General features: G+C 36.4%; 1 protein-coding gene across 6 annotated transcripts in view; it reads right to left on the bottom strand.

Annotated features, from left to right (window-relative positions):
• The window catches only part of Cog1 (conserved oligomeric Golgi complex subunit 1), a 580,539-nt gene that overhangs the window by 262,093 nt on the left and 300,195 nt on the right, over positions 1-18,251 (bottom strand). For all 6 annotated transcript variants that reach the window (XR_016549365.1, XM_090403917.1, XM_090403919.1 and 3 more), the window contains exons 18-19: positions 9,688-9,846; positions 1,455-1,649 (exon numbers count right to left, since the gene is read on the bottom strand). Coding sequence is in view for 5 of the 6 variants with exons in the window: in XM_090403917.1 (XP_090260043.1) it covers positions 1,455-1,649; positions 9,688-9,846 (354 nt within the window). In the remaining variant the exon portion in view is untranslated. The remainder of the gene's footprint in view (positions 1-1,454; positions 1,650-9,687; positions 9,847-18,251) is intronic.

Genomic DNA, 18,251 nt, shown 5'->3' with positions numbered 1-18,251 from the left:
CATTCATTTTATAGTATTCGCCCAAATAAACTAATAGAAACATTAATGCATAAGAGAACATTGACTATACAGATTACAGGCTAATAAGCCTAATGAGTCATATAACAAAATTACTATTAAAAAATATACTGTAAGAATAACATGAAAAATGGCATATGAAATAAAGGACATCCAAAGGGGATTTATGAAAAATAGAAGAATAGAGAGTCTTCAGTATCAGAATGATAATAGAAAGAAACTTGGAAATGAAAAAAGATATTTGTTTTAGATTATAACGAACCATTCATATTATAGTATTCGCCCAAATAAACCAATAGAAACATTAATGCATAAGAGAACATTGAATAATAACAAGACATATACACACAAACCAAACTACAAACATAAAAATCAACAATGAACTGTCAGAAACTTTCCACATATAAAAAAGGCATTAGACAGGGTTGTGTTTTCTACTCTTCTGTTCAACCTATATAGTGAAGAAATTTTTAAAAATATAGGAGAATTGGAGGAAATAAAAATGGGAGGAAGAAATAGCAGTAATCATTATGCAGATGATACCATATTAATTTTGTAAGACTTTCTCTCTCTCTCTTTCTCTGAGAGAGAAAGATTTGCTAAAATTAATAGTGCAAATAAATATACAAAGTAATAAATATGGCTTTATATTAATTCAAAAAAAAAAAAACAACAACCTGAAGGTATGATAGTATGCAGAGAAAAACATACCTTGAAGCTGAAAATCAAAATAGAAAACCAAAAACAAGTTAACTGTTACACTTATTTAGGATATTTAATTACAGAGGATGTAAAATGCAAGAGAGAGAGAGATTAGGGGAAGATCAGAAATTGCAAAATCAACTAACATCAAGAGAAGTAAGCTAATACAAATATCAAGCAAACAAAAAAAAAAACAGAATTAATAACTATTAAATGTTAGAAGGATTGAGACTTTCAAGATGTGGACAAGAAGAGCACTAAAGATTTCATGGGTCCAAAAGTAGAGAAATAAAGTTTTGGAGATGATATTATAAAATGGACATAATAAAGAACATACAGATATTCTTTATTATACATTTATATACATTATATAGATCATACTGTGAGGAATGAAAATCTTCAAAAAAGTTTTATTAGAAGGAAGAATTGAGTGAAAAAAGGAAGAGAATGACACATGATTTTAAAACAAAGAACTGGCTGGTCCAGAACTATGTAGCGAACAAAAGAATAGTCCCAAGATAACTCAATATATGGAAATCCATAGTGCCAACATCCTGGATGGAGACAACATTAATAGGACAAAATAGTAGAAATAACAAATATAATCTTAAGTTAACAACAAAAACCTTAATATAGAGAGCATAATTAATAACACTGTTTATTATAAATATTCTAAGAAGGAAGAATGTGTTTAATAATTTAAAACAATTTAAAGGATAATAATACATACTTACCCTTTAATTTTTTCTTCCACAATATGTTTTAAATGATTATGTATCGAATAAGCATCACTAGCAATATCTACATATTCCAAATGAGATGTCACATGAATTAAATCACTTTCACTTTCTTGTCTTTCTTTTTCAGTTGTGAAATGAGATATGTCTTCTAATAAGGAACTGAGCTCAGCATCCAGCTTTCTGCAAATCCTACATAAGTATTAATTTAAATTATGTTTTGAGCTAAAGCATTCAAAAATATGATCAAACTCTACTAAACATGTAGGAAATGTACACATCCATAATCTATAAATTTGTGGTCAAATGACAAAATCAAACTACCAATAAATTCAACAATTTTTTTTTTAAATGGTAATTCCATACACAACAGGTTGCATAGCCTATGGTATCTAAAGTAGAATGGAAAGAAAGCTGAGGAGAGAGAAGAAACTTCTTAACATCAGATCTGGAGGTCTGCAGATTATGCACTCAGTGAAATACATATGAACAGACACTATTCTAAAAAACAGTAGTAGCAGAAGGAATGAAGTAGGGAAAGTTTTCCCTCCCCTCCCCACCAGCTGCAGCTGCTACGCTACATAATTTGACAGATTGAGAGTCATGTAAACACATATTTATTCTCAAGCATGCACTGTGAAAACTGTATAAATCCCAAATCTACTTGTTCTTACATTTGTGGTGAACCAAAAACTACCTAAAAATTTTGTATGCTGCCCAAAAGGAAGCAGTTCAGTTAACTGGTGACAAACTCTCAAGAACACACTCCACGTGTTTTCTAACAGACAATCTGTTTCCTGCCTTATCTATAGATATTTCCATGTGAGCTACTCTACAAATGGAATTCATTCCTGTGAATAGTAGTTTGCCATACAAAGTCTCACCCCATATACACAATGCTATGCTAAAGAAAGATCACTACAGCAAACTCCAGTCGGCTTCCTAGGAGTCTGCTATGGCAAAAATCAATTGTAGAACTCAACACTTTATAATTTTAATTGGCATCACCTCTTCAAATAGTTCAATGTTGAGGACTCATGTTTAGGAATCTTATAAGAAAAATAACTAAATAAACACTAATATGTAACACAGTATCTGGAGTTCTTGTATATCTGATAGCCACTGAATATAAAAGCACTATAAATTAGGTCTATATCCTACTTTTATTATAACAAAGCATTGCAAGGATGTAGTTAAATCTCTCTATTCCTTGCAGTTCTCAACTCTTGCAGATACGTAAACAACATAAGCAAGAACTGCCAAATTTCATTAGTTTCCTCTTATAAAGCAGTAAGCATAAATGATTTGTAACATCTCACATAATCCAAAAGAAATTCTTGCAGATTTTACTTAAAAGGAAACAGCTATGTCACTAAATCTGATAAACAACTTATGTTAATCATATCTTAAATTTAACACAACGAGGGTCCTGTTCTTCTCAGCAACCTAGAAATTTCATAACCAAACTCTGCAAAAATAGGATATGCATTTGATGGATTCTCCATGCCCAGAAACTCCAAATAAACCCTTGGAGATTTTATTTAAATAGTAAGAATTACAAATGCCAAAACTGTAACACAACTTCCTCTTTTTATTAATAGCAAAGTGATAAGTATTCATTTGGGCCCTCTCATTATTTTTTCACTCGCACTCACATGATTGTAAACTGTGGGTAGGCTGGGATTTTTATATATATATATATACAGCACAGGTGCTAAAAGAGTGTTCAGCTGAACTAGATATTCCTTTGACTAGGCTATATAATTTGAGTCTCAAAACAGGGAAGATTCTGCAGGAATGGAAAGAATGTATGGTAATCCCATTGACCAAGGGTGGTGCAAAGACCAAATGTATCTAACTATCGACCAATATTGACCAATATCTCAGGAGTGGTGGTGAATATTTTGGAAAAATTGGTTAGGGCTTGTATTCAGAAATGGGTTGACTAATGATTGAGACTTTTAAACTGTTGAGAGGCAGTCATAGGGTTGACACTGGGGAGTTCCTTCACTTGGTGGAACAGTAGTGGGAAGGAGCAATGACAAGGGGCCATCCCTGGAAGTTAAAAGGAAGCTGTGAGCAAGAGGGTGAGGGGTGGTTTCTTTGCATGGAGGGTGGTTGAACTGTGGAATGCATTGCTTAATAGAGTGATGAGAGCAAGAAATGTCAATGAGTGGTATGATAAACTTTGTGTTTCCTGGTAAGGACTTCCCACAATGAGTCTCTTGACTCCAGGGAGGCCTGAATAATAATAATAATAATAATAATAATAAGGGAAGTCACTGTCTAGACAAGAGGAATGGATACATCATGATATTTTTGGATTTTGCTAAGGCTTTTGACAGAATATAGCATGGAAAACTGACACACAAATTGGAGAGTATGGGTTTGGATTATAAAATATTAGTGTGAATAACAAGATGGCTGACTGATATATCAAACAGTGGTATACGGGAGATGTGAGTCTGCAACATTTAAGGTAACTAGTGGTGTACCACAATGATCAGTCCTTGGTCCACTGTTATTCAATCTGTATATTAATGATATTGGGAAAGATTTGATAGGACATACAGCTATTTGCTGATAATAAAGAGATAAGTAGGGTAATCAGGAATGCTGTAGATATGCAGGAGTTGCAAGAATGATTTGAATTGGCTGGAATTGTGGGCTTGGGAAAATGGATGTCAGTAAATGTAAAGTCATGCACTTTGATACGATTAGATATCCAATGTAATATTCTATTGGTGGGATTATATTAGAAGAAACTAATCAGACTAGGTTTCTTGGAGTGTTAGTAGATTGCAAGTTGAAGTTCAGCAGCCATGTAGCAAAGATTGCAAATACAACTCAAAATATAACTGCAATGCTGAAACAAGCTTTAACATGGAAAGATAAGCATTTTGCCTCTTTACAAGGCCTTGATAAGATGAACTTAGACAATTGTCTGATCTCCTGGTTTCTGTTGATTCTGATACAGTGGAGAGAGTGCAAAGGAGAGTGTTAAAAATTATATCAGGATTGAAGACAGATTGAGAATTGGTCAACTGCAGACACTAGCAAAACAGAAGAAAGAGGGGGGGGGGTGATACGATTTAGACTTACAAACTTCTGAAAGGGCCACACAGGATTTCAGTTGATGGAATTTTTCATTTTATAAAGGGTGGGAAAAGGACCAGAGGACATCCTTGGAAGCCGAGAATGAAGGCCATTAAGAAGTGGGTGAGGGCAAGAAGTGTGAATGAATTCACGAAAAAGTATGATAGCTGGTGTGTGTAGTATGTGGCCTTCCTTGATGAATCCCTGGAGGTCTCTCTTAATATTAACAACAACATTTTTTTTTTAAATTTTATTATAGTGCTAATAGGTAGTGCATTTACACACACATTCATAACTTAAAAGCACTGGGTCTTCTAGCATTAAATACAAGATATCTGCAAAGGCAGAAGCTAACATCTTAATCAGACTAAAAAAAAGGCAAATATTGCTCTGAAGCATCAGAACACAAGTTTCTCAACAATCCTTAAGTTCGTTAAGGGAAAGAGCAGCAACAAATTTTTTTTTGCTCACAATAATCCAAGAAAATCAATCAACTCATACCTGTTTATCCAACATATGCCTTACTTCTCTACCATAATCAATTACTACTTATAAGTACCAAAAATCTCAACAGTACTTCATAAAATTCAGCTATCCAGCACTGAAGAAGAAAACAACATATATGAAATGTTCCAATGTGTTTACTTGACAACTGTCAGCTCCACAAACAACAAATAGCTTTTTATCTAATTCCAAAAAATCGAACAGTGAAGATATATGAACCTCTGAATAGGAACTTGAACAAATAATGAATCAACAAAACATAGCCATTCATTCTTTATATTTTTTCTTATTTATTAAAAGGAATTATTTACTCTCCTTTATATTCTTTCATTTGTTCCCATTCTTTTTGTCTCTCCCTCTCCACATAAAATATATCTTCTCTCACATGTTCATCAGCTGTTCGATTCCTATTAGTCATGCATACACTGTATTCTCTCAAATTGCAACTGCATGAAATGACGTTAGACAGCCCGGTATGACAAATATCGAAGGAAAGTTTTCATTAATGGCAGGCTGAATACATTTACTTGCGGTGCGATGAAGCTTCTTTTCTACTTGATAAGTTCATTGCCCTCAGTATAAAAAACATCCACAGATATTTTAAATCCAATGGAGTAGAAAGGTATGTACATCTTGTTGATTCTTCACTGCTGCTGAATGACAGGCTGTTTCCACTGATAACTTGAACCATGAGGTGCAGTTAGGCCTTAATGGCCTTACTAGTCAACTGATATTATGTTGGAGGTTTAATGGATTTTTTACAACACTCAAAAAGAATTAAAATAGAATTTAATACTTCCTATATTTTGTCCTAGTCACTAGGACATCTACGGGGATTACAAAGACAATTAATGTAACATGCACACAAAAACTTACAATACTAAGCCCAACCACGTGGGTGACAATAAAGTCCTATCTAGGTGGGGCGCCCTCTAAGGGCAGTAGTAGGTGGCCTGGAATGTAAGGTGGGACCTCTGGTGATGACTGTTTCCCAAATCTTCGGAAGCTTAATGCAACCGTATTTGTTAAGATTTGGTTGGTTTCTAAGAAAAGTCTCTCTTTCTTGAATTTGCTGTGGTGGAGCATGGTGGTTTTCTTCCATGATACTCTGTGGGTGGTGTCCAAAACATGGTCAGCCAAGCCTGAATGGCCATAGTTGTGTTTAACGATGTATGACTTGTGTTCCTCCAGGCAGATGGATGCTGATCTGCCTGTCTGTCCAAAGTACGCAAGCTTACAGGAACAGGGTACTTTGTAAACTCCAGGCAGAGAGAGAGGAGGGAGCTTATCTTTCGTAGAACGGATAAGGGTAGCCAGTTTGTGGTAGGGCTTATATGCTGTGTGTAGGTTATACTTTTTTAGTATCTTGGCTATTTTTTCCGAAGTGCCACGGATGTAGGGTATGGTGATGGCATTTTTAAATTCTTGTTGATGAGAGGGACGGGGACTGGGGGAGGAATTGATTATTTTTTTGATGCTGTGTTCACTGTAGCCATTGGAGAGGAAAGTTCTGTGTATGTGGTTAAGCTCAGTAGTGAGGGCAGTTCCACTGGAACAAAGATTGTGGGCTCTCTTGGTAAGGATTTTAATGATGCCATATTGTGAGGGGTGGTGGTGGGAGAGTTTGTGAATGTATCTGCCTGTGTGGGTTTTTTGTATACAGTGAAGGCAAGTGTATCATTAGGCAGGCGCGTGACTAAGGTGTCTAGGAAGGGTAAACAATTGTTCTTTTCCTTTTCCATAGTAAACTGGATTCTTGGATGTAGGCTATTGAGATGACCGAGGAAGGAGTCTAATGTGTCTGGGCCATGAGGCCAAATAGAGAACACATCATCTACATATCTTAGCCACATAGAAGGTTTGAGTGGGGCTGAGTCTATGGCTCGTTTTTCGAAATCTTCCATATAGAAATTGGCAAGGGGGGGGTGAGAGGGGGAAGCCCATGGCGGTTCCCTCTATCTGCTTGTAGATTTTGTTATTCCAAGAGAAATACCCAGAGTTGATGGCGAAGGAAAAGAGATCTAAGATGTCAGAGGGAAAAACGTTTTCTAAGAGAGATAAAGTGTCAGTTAAGGGAATATTGGTAAACAAGGAGGAGATATCAAAGCTTACTAATATGTCTGTATTATTCAAGGTTAAATTTTCTGTGAGGGCTTTAAAGTGGGTCGAGTTTTTTATATAGGAAGCTGAATTTCCAGTGAGGGGGGACAGAGAGTTGGCCAGCTGTTTAGACAGTCTGTAACAAGGTGCACTGGTGGCATCTACTATAGGCCTGAGTGGGGAATTAGGTTTGTGGATTTTTGGTAAACCATATATTCGGGGGGGACGGGAGCGGAAAGGTTTAAGTTTTTTCGTGACGTCGGGAGGCCAGGAGGTTACTTTTTTAAGTAAGATTTTTAATTTCTTAACTTGCGTTTTTGTGGGTCGTGTTCTAGCGGGATGTAGGTAGCGCGATCGCGGAGGATAATGTTCATTTTACGATTGTATTCGCTGGTATTAAGGACAACTGTGGCATTACCTTTATCCGCTCTGGTGATGACGATACTTTTTTCTTTGCGTAGTTTCTGGAGAGATGCGTTGGGAATAAGATAAGTTACTTTTTGGAGGCGAAGAGTGAATGATGATGTTGGCTACGTCGAGTCTGATGTTGTTGGCTACCTCCGACGGTAAGCGACTGATCCCCTGTTCAACGTTAACCATTACATCGAGCACTGGCACTTCTTTCGGGGCGACGGCAAAATTACGGCCGAGGTAAAGGGCGCTGATGGCATCATCGTTGAGCCTTTTGGACGAGAGGTTTATTACTGTAATAAACCCGTTTTTGTGAGTGAACAAGCGTATATCAAGAATGTATGATGCTGTCCGGACTTCATACTTCAGTAAGAATTTTAATTGATTTTATTTATAAATTTTTTGCAAAATTAATTCAGCACATGGGACAATGTCAGTAGAATATAAAGTCAGCAGTTAAAGGGTTAATAAGGTTGCACATCCATTTCATTCTTGTCCTATTTGTTCTTTAAACTTTAGAGACATATTCAAATACCACATTATTAAAGCAGCTTTTCAAAGATTCCTGTGCAGTGCTGATAGCCTTCTCATTCAGAAAATGATACCATGAGACTGAACATAGTCTTCTTCCAACTTTGTAGTTCAGCATGTAACCTGTCTGGATTAGAACATTCATATATTTAGCTATTTCCAAGGTTCACCCTCACCTATTGGTGACAAAAGTCACATCCTTAAGTGACACTCCTTCTGACACTATGATCAAATTAACACTCTTTGGCATCAAGATGCTTCTTTCACATTCTACTTGAGAAAGTTGTCTTGCAAGAGTTCAATTCTTGAGTTTTCTCTGCTACTCAGTCAATGTTTGGAGAATAAGTCACACATAATGATTACTTATTTAGTATCCCTCAAGGTAATCGAATGATGCATTTCATTATACCCAGCGAATGACGTGCCAGATCTATAGCAACACTCTACTATAATGTTACATCCAGACGGCCTCCACTTCACACTAAATAGCCTTAAACTTACTACTACATGGGACATTATTATTAGTATTGTTCTTATCTTTCTGGTTGCCATTTACAAAAGATAAATAGCCACTCTCTCCCTATGTGGTGTTTATCAGGATCAGTGTGAGTGCTTGCACTTGTACTTTGGGCAAATAGGTTGGTCAGTCAAAAAACCACTATGAGAGCACTGTTTTATATCAACAACAATGAACCTGAAAATTCTGACCTTGCTCAGAAAGGAGTGGACACTGTTTCACAATTTCCTCTGGTCCAAATGGTGCTGGTTTAGGTTTGAGCAGTTATTTAAATAAAGTGCTGAAGCATTTTCACACCATTGTCCAAACTTAAACCAGATTGACTGCCTATCCATTGTCAAGATTTGGGAGGGTCTTATCCTCGTAAATGGCAATGGCAAAAACAACCAACCATGATTCTGAGGAATTGTTAATGAACATGAGGGTGGAACATGCACGTGATAGCTTTGCATTAACCAATAATGGAACTATACACACTCTAGATCATGTTGTGAACATCAATGAAAAAATTAAAAAGCATATGATCTTTCATACTGTATACACAGAAGTTTAAAATATATGGTATGAGCATTATCCTAAATAGATATATTCAAAGATAATCACTATTAATTTCAATTTGAAATATGAAAACAATCATGCCAATTTCTTAGTCTTTCCTGATTAGTCAGAACAGTTTATGCTGTTTTTATTGTATTTCATAAGCATGCATATTCAGTAAAATATCTTTTATATCACAAAATGCACTGTATTACAAAAACGTGGTAAACCAACAAAATTCAAATAGGAAGCTTAGCAGTATAAAAAAATTAATTAATTAATATTCATAGCTTATTTCAATGGTATTAACAACACCAAACAAACTAATTTATAAAAAAGATATATTTATTAACTGGCTTATATTTCTTTGTGCTCTGAAGATGCTGGTTTGAAATTCAGAAAATATAAACCAGTTAATAAACACTGTTTTTATAAATTAGTTTGTTTGGTGTTGTTAATACTGATAAAATAAGTTATGAATAATGTTCAACACCTAAGCTTTTCTATTAGATTAAATTAATAAATAATACTTACGCCTGAATTTTTGGTGTGTAGCCATGGGCTTTCATTGCTAAAGTACCACTTTCCCACAGTGCTCTTTGATGGTAAGGTATCCAGCCAACTTTTGAACTGAGGTCAATGGAAGTTTCATTCCAAACATAGGAAGTAACATCTTTTTCTATACAAATTTGCCTTAAAGAAATTATCATTATTTCTTTTTGTGGTAATATTTACAGTAATGAGAGTCAGTAAAAGAAATTCAACAAAACCTTAATCTGTTTTCAAATGACAAGCATTCTCTAATTTTTTTTTATAGAAAGAATAAAAAATGTAAATGAAAACCAATCGAATTCGCCTGCCTATAATATAAAAATTGTGTAAAAATTAATACTTTTTTGTAATAGAAATGATTATCAACTGAACTTCTGTGCAATGTCACATAAGTACACCCCCCACACACACACACACATCACCTTCAGCACCTCCACAGCATATTTATGTAGGAAAATTAAAGATGGAAACTTAAACTTGCACAAAATAAATTCATTAACTATAAAATTTTTGCTATATATCATTGGTATCCTCAGTACATTAATAAAGAAACAACATAAAATTACAACAAAATAATCATTTTATTGTAATTTTATATTGCAATCAGGGATAGCTCGTGCATAGGCACTGCGGAACTGCAGTACCCCCAATTTTTCTCGATATATAAATATATTTATTAATTTATTTATATTTGCTTGTAATATTTAATTTTATCATCAACAATCCTATACAATTCTCTTATTTTGTATAAAAAATAATAAAAATCCATCTTGTAGCATTTAGGAGGGTGGAAGATGCTAGCAGCACTGTGTTTACCACAGTGTCATATTACTATGCATGCAAGCATATGCATGTCATAGTGAGATGCGAGCTATTAGCATAATGCGGCATGTCCATCGTGCAGTTTCACTGTTGTTTATATGCAGTAGTAGAGTGTTCATAGTACTTATTGTGTTTACTCCATCTCTTTAAATATCTGGACATTAAAGACAAAACATTTGTTATAGTTTTTATTTTAGAACATTATTGGGGTTATTGACCTCAGAAATGCAGGGTATTCTTACACTAAACATTCAGTACCTGCTAAATTATTTAACAAGGATAAATTAGCTAATTTTAAGAATAAATTGCCTACAGAAGAAATAAAATTGACCCCTGAAGCATATGCCATGATCAACAAAGAAAAACTAGAAACTAAACATCGAGTATTCTACAGTAGACCCGACATGCATGATTATTGTAAATTAATTGACTTTTAAGTAATTTTGAATTATAACAAACAGTATAATTTTATCGATAATAAACAATATTTTTTCATGTTTAATTTTTACCATAATTTTGATATTTGATCCAAACACGTATATACTGTACTTACAGTGTGTATGTATATTTCGAAAGTTGCAGCACCCCACGATTTCAAGCCACAAGCCGCCACTGATTGCAATTATAAGCACCATTAGGAAAACAGAAGGTCAGTAAATTTCCCAATTAGAAAAATAAATAAATATATATATATATATATATATATATATATGTAGATTTGGTCATCAGGTTGGTTTTCATGTTGACAAAGATCCAGAGAAGATTCACAAAGGTGGGCTGTGGTCTTTGGAATGTGGAGCATGAGGACAGACTGAGAAAATATAAGTTACAAAGCCTCATGAACAGGAGGAAGGGGGGGGGGGAGATATGATTTAGACATATAAGGTAGTCAGGTTTTACATGGAAGAGATTTTTCATAGAATGGGAGGGGGGGTAGAACAAGAGGCCATCACTGGAAACTGTATAAGGAGGGTGTGAACAGAGGAGTGGGCTCTTTGCATGGGGAGTGGTTGGTGAGTGGAATGCATTGCCTGAGTGTGCTGTGAATGTAGACACACTGAATCAGTTTAAGGCACAGTTGGATGAGCACTTGGTGCAATAGTGTGTACTTCCCACAATGAATGTCTCTGGCTCCATGGAGGTCAGATATTAATAATAATCAGGAATTTGCATAAAAATTATATAGTATTTCCCATAAAATATGTTTAAATTCACAACTCTATATAAGTGTTCTATAAAAATTTACTTCTATGTAACAGTGTAGTTTTCTTCCAAAAAAACTGTTTAGTTGATATGGCATGTTCTGCAGGGCATACTGTTCTAGTGTATGGTACTGAATGTCAAATTTATATTCTACAAGACAGATGGCTGCAGATCTTAAATAATTCTTTTTTTTAAGGTTACACAGTGGTCAGCATTCATAGAGAAGATTTATGGAGATACAACACACGTGTTAGAATAATTACTTTACTTATCATTAAGAAAGTAACATTCGATGTTTCGACCTCTGAATTGAGGTCATCATCTAGGGTAAATGTTGGTTAATCATTTACCCTTGCCTGACCTCTGGTGGGGAAAAGACACTTGTCATGTCTTCCCTCAGGTTGCCTCTCCTTCACAGTCTACTGCAAATCTACACACACATAGGCCAATACATACATAAAAATTCATACCTCCATCCAAAACAAAAACTAGGAGTCGTCATCACCCTCAAACACAGAGCCCTAATAATTTGCTCTGATGAACAAGCTCTGAACCAAGAATTTGAAATTATTAACCAAACATTTGTAAAAAAAAATGGCGACAATAAAATAAAAAAAAAAAGCTCAGAAGATCCTCCATAAAAATGTCATTAAAAGCAAAAAAGGTTACAAGAATGCCATAGCCATACCATACATTAGGAGCATTTCAGAAAAAATTGTTAGAACCCTACTTAAATACAATATTAAGACAACCTTCAAACCCCCAGCAAAATTAAGAAATCTACTTAGCTCTTCCATACCTTGCCCACCTAGGGATCTACAAAATTCAATGTACCTGTAATCTACCTCATATAGAGAAAACAGAATGCACTAATTAGAAAAGATGAACACAAACACCACATTAAATGCCTCTACTATGGTAAAACAGGCCTGTCAGATCACACACTCCAAACATGTCACAGAATTGACTGGAAAGGCACCAAGTCCCTGCACTGCATCCAATCCTGGTTTGAAAGAAAATTTAAAGAGGCCTGTGAAATGCTGAAACATCATCCAAATCTGAACAAGAATGATCGATTAATTATTCCAAGAATTTGAAGGACCCATCTTCAACCCGTATAGCATCCAGAAGAACAACCCCAAACAGAAGAAAATCTTAATACTAGAGGACTTTAGAAATTGTTTAACACATTCGCTGCCATGCTACTTCAGCATAGTCTGTTCCCGTATGCCACGCAATTTCACTTCTTCAAGGTCAGTAAGGTAATCTCGTTGCCGGCGGTCAGCGCCATACGAGTATACTCATAGTTGGCTTGTGCAGAGCATATACCATCTATGAGAATACACAGTTTTGATGCTGGCTCCACAAGCCAAGCATTTTCACTTCTTCAAGGTCAGTACGTTAATCTCGTTGCCGGCGGTAAGCATCATATGAGTATACTCGTAGCTGGCTTGTGTAGCTGGTTTACCAACTACGAGTATACTCGTAGTTGGCAGCAAACGTATTAATGTAGTTCCCCCCCATCAGAGGTCAAGCTAGGATAAATGATTACCCAACACTTAGATTCATCTTACCTTTGTATAATGTAGCGTCATGTAGCTTGTATCCTGTACATGTTTTCCGGATGATGACTTCAATACAGAGGTTGAAATATCGAATGTTTCTTTCTTAATAAGTAAAGTAATTATTCTAACAGGTGTGTGTGTTGTCTCTCCATAAATTCTTCACTATGAAAGATCTTACATAAGATCTGTGCCAATGATAAGGATGCTTTCTAGTCCCTCATAAAAGCTGCTAGGTGCAAATTTTCTATCTATGCTTCCATCTCTTTCCCACCCAAATGGTATCATTCCAACATCACCTGAAGCTAAGGCTGACATCCTGGTATCATTCTTCTCATCTAACCTCTTACACAGATAATAAAGGCAAATCACCTCCTCCTTTACTTGGAACTTTGTATCACATACTTCCTGTAGCCTCCTGCAAGAAGGCATTAGAAGAATCTTGAACAGCCTGGATACTAAGAAGGCTTCTGATAGAATCCCACCAAGTGCACTCAAGAGATGAGTGCACCTGGTGGAATGCTCCTGAACTAACACCTGTCTCTATCACTATACACTATATTTCACTCAGCTGGCATCCATCATACAGCACAGAAGCAAGACAATCTTCTTCTTCTGCAGCTTGTCCCACTTAAGTGGGGTCACTATTAATGATGAGTCTCCTCCACATCCTCCTGTCTTGGGCTGTCACCACATCCAACTTCTTCATCCTCAAGTCCTCTTCTACCTGCTCCCTCCATCTCTTCTTTGGCCGCCCACGCCTCCTCCTTCCTTGCACATCCATCTGCATGACCTTTCTTCCCACATATCCATCCTCCCTCCTCATCACATGACCAAACCATCTCAATCTTGCTTCCTGTATCTTCGCTCCTAAGTTCGTAACTATCACTGTTCCCCTCACATAGTCATTTCTCAGATGATCCTTTCTGGTCATACCGCACATCCACCTAAGCATTCTTATCTCTGTTATTTTTCCTCAGGGCCACAGTTTCCATAGCATATGTCATAGTTGGCCTCACTACTGTCTTATAGAATTTGCCTTTCAGATTGATCGGCACCCTCTTATCACATAGCACTCCAGCTATCTTTCTCCAGTTCCTCCAACCTGCTTGTATCCTGCATTCCACTTCTTTCTCAGCCCCTCCATCTTCTTCCACTGTTGAACCTAAGTATCTAAAGTCCCTCACCTTCCTGATGACATTTCCTTCTGGCTCCAGATCTGTCTCCTGGCTGCTATCCACTTTGCAACACACATACTCTGCCTTACTTCTGCTCATTCTCATACCTCTCTTCCAGTACTTTCCTCCATCTTTCCAACTTACCTGCCACTTCTTCTCTTGAATCTGCACCCAGCAAGATGTCATTTACATACAACATTGCCCAAGGCACATCTTCTCTCACCTCCTCCATCACAATATTAAACAGACACGGACTTAATGCTGACCTTGATGCAATCCAACTGTTACTTGAAAACTTTCTATCTGTCCCAGACAGCTCCGAACTCGTCTTCACATCACTGTACATCTCCTGCACCAACCTGACATATTTCTCCAATACCTTTTTCTCCCTCAGACACCTCCAGACTTCTTGTCTTGGCACTCTATCGTATGCTTTCTCCAGATCAATAAACACCAGATGTAGCTCTCGTTGTTTCTCTCGAAACTTTTCCATAATCTGCTGTAACCCAAAGACAGTATCTGTTGTTGATCTACCAGGCATGAAGCCAAATTGTTCCTTCGCAATCTCCACCTCCTTCCTCAATCTTCCATCAAGAACCCTTTCTAGGGTTTTCATTGTGTGTGACATCAACTTTATTCCTCTGTAATTCTTACAGTCTTGTGCACCCCCTTTACCCTTGTAGATGGAGACAAGAGTACTTTCCTTCCATTCCTCGGGTATATTTTCCTGTTGGCCAACTTTCATGAACAGGTCCCACAGCAGGTCAATTCCCTCTTCCCCCAGTGCCTTCCATGCCTCCACTGGAATCTTGTCTGGGCCCCCACCGATTTTCGATTCTTCATCCTCTTTATGCCCCCCCCCTTCACTTCCACTCTGCTGATATTCTGCACCATCCCTCTCAAAAGGCTGCCCATCTTCTCTGTGAGTCCTCACATTTTCCTCATTCAAAAGTCCCTCAAAGTATATTCTCCATCTGTTTCTTATGTCCGCATCCCTCCATAATACTCTTCCATCAACATCTTTGATCTGCCTCACATGTAAGATGTCCTTAGCTGCTTTATTTCTACATTTTGCTAGTTGGTAAATTTTTCTCTGTCCTTTTGTAGCTAATTGATCATACAGATCTTGATATGTCATGGCCTTCGCCTGCACACAACTCTCTTGGCCTCTTGCTTTCTCTCTCTGTACACCTCTCTGTCCTCTTCCACTCTTGATTCATCCCACTTCTGCTTTGCCTTCCTCTTAGATGTCACTGCTTCTTGTACATTATTATTCCACCACCAACACTCCTTCTGCTCTCTAATCTTTCCTTCTAAACGATTCCTCACACTCTCTTCTTTTAAGCGAAACCACTTAATTGTCTTCAACCCATGGCTTCCAGAGGTTTTCCTCCTTTTTTGCTAGTGTCTACAGTCTACAAATTTTCAATCTGTCTTCATAATCAGTATTCCACATATTATTTTTAACACTCTCCTTTGTACTCTCTCACAGAAGCAAGTCAACATACAGCCAAATTAAAAAAAAGGGTGATAGGTATCTACAATGAAACAATTTTTATATAATGAAACCTGTGATGAATTCATCACTAAAAACACATGCATAACCACAGTGATTAGTTTTAATACGTAAATATTTCATCCCAAGTATCTTGGGACATCCTCAGTATAGTAATTCAAGCAATACTAGGAATAACATACAGTTAGGGCGCATGATTACAATGGAATCTTATGCATGCAGTAACATGTTATAGAAGTAAATTTAAAAAAAAAAAAAAACATATATAAAGAGACTATTTTACACAATTTTGGATGACAATTTCCCATATTTTAGGAATAGTAAGAACGTCCTTGCGGTTTAAATTTGGTCTGTGTAGTAGGGCTTCAGCACTTTCTTTATATAGACCTTCATGTTTAAATAAAGATCTATGTAAAAGTTTCGACTTTCCCCAATGGATTCTATGATTTGGGTTTTCAACTCCATGTTCAGAGAGAGAAGATTTCTGCGGCTTGAAAAGACGAATATGGTCTTGATGTTCCAAGATGCGTTTCTGAACAGATCTACCTGTCTGACCAAAGTAAGACAAATTGCAGGAGCATGGGATCTCATAAACGCCAGGTAACATCAGAGGTGAGAATTTGTCTTAGAAGACGGTAACAAGTTATAGATCTGGTTGATGGATTTGTAAGTAGTGGCAAAATTATATTTCTTTATAATTTTTGAAAGACGTTCAGAGATACCTTTGACATAAGGTATGGGAATCCTATGGACTTCTTCTTGTCTAGGTTGATGTGTGGGTAAGTGACTGATGATTTTTTTGAGTTGTTTCAAGATTATACCCTTTTAGAATGACTGTATTTTTGATTATTTCTAGTTCTTGGTTTAGAGATTCTTCAGAGGAGCAGAATTTTTGCGCTCTGGAAACTAGTGATTTAACACGTTCGCTGCCACACTCCTCAGGCATAGTTTGTTCCCGTACGCCAAGCCCTTTTTGCGTCTTCAAGGTCACTATGAGTAATCTTGTAGCCGGCTTATCAGACAGAATTTTGTTTCATACGCCAACTACGAGTAATCTCGTACTGATGAGTCAATGGTGTTGTGGTGCAATAGACTGGCATTTTGGCAATACATAAAAAACAAAAAACATAAATATGGTGTGAAATTCTATGAAGTATACGAATCGAATGGATTGGTGATAAAAATAAAAATTTATACAGGAAAATCAGAATCCTCTTTAGCGAAAATGGGTCACGCATATGATATTGTATTCCACTTGATGGAAGAATATTTAGACAGGTGCGATGTATTGTATAAGGACAATTTTTATAATTCTGTAGCTCTGACGGAAACGCTTACCGAAAGAAAATCGTACGTGTGTGGAACGCTGATAAATTTTAGGAAAAACAATCCACCAGATGTTATTCAGAAGAAACTAAAGAAAGGGGAATTTGTCTGGCAATGAAGAGGTCCTGTTGTAGTCAGCAAATGGAAGGATAAGAGGGAAGTTCTTTCGATTTCAAATATGCACATTTTTGGAATGGTTGAAATGCAAAATCGGAATGGTAAATTTCAATTAAAACCAAACATCGTTAGGGATTATAATTTGGGGATGTCAGGCACCGATCTTTCTGATCAAATGCTTTCTTACTATTCCACCTTACGAAAAACAATTAGATGGCCAAAGAAATTGGCAATACGCATTTTTGAGGTATACATTCAAAATGCGTATAAATTTTATAACATGATTACTGGAAATGCAATGAGTGCGTTAAAATTTAGAGATCAATTATCTCAGTTTTTGTTGGAATGGATGAGCTTACACAATCAGAGAATATCAGGAGGAATTGGAATTTTCATTATGTTGAAATTTTACCACCAAGAGAAAAAAAGAATCGCCCAACAAAGCCATGCCGGTGTGTACACAAAACAAACGATCACGCGAAACATTCTCATTGCCCTGTTTGCCAGGAAAAACCACCATTATGCGTGGAAAATTGTTTTAAAATGTACATTCTTAATTTGAATCAATTGTTTTTTTATTTTATTGATTGGTTTTTATTTATATTGATTTTATTAGTTTTAAATTGATTTACAAATTATGTGTTATACTATGGATTAACTCACGCTTGGCATAGGAGGTTGGTAATCGACATACGAGTATATTCATAGTTGGCTTCTTCTGAGACACATATATAATATTTTAGTTGAAATTATTTCCCTTCTACCAAGCCCCCAGACGTGCTCTCTACTTTATTCAGAATCCAAGAGTCCAAATTAAGGTAA

This window comes from Typopeltis vanoorti, chromosome 14, assembly GCF_054136105.1.
Source record: "Typopeltis vanoorti isolate ZY-2024b chromosome 14, IOZ_Tvanoo_1.0, whole genome shotgun sequence".
Taxonomy (NCBI): Eukaryota; Metazoa; Arthropoda; class Arachnida; order Uropygi; family Thelyphonidae; genus Typopeltis; species Typopeltis vanoorti.
This window is presented reverse-complemented; position numbering and strand designations above follow the sequence as displayed.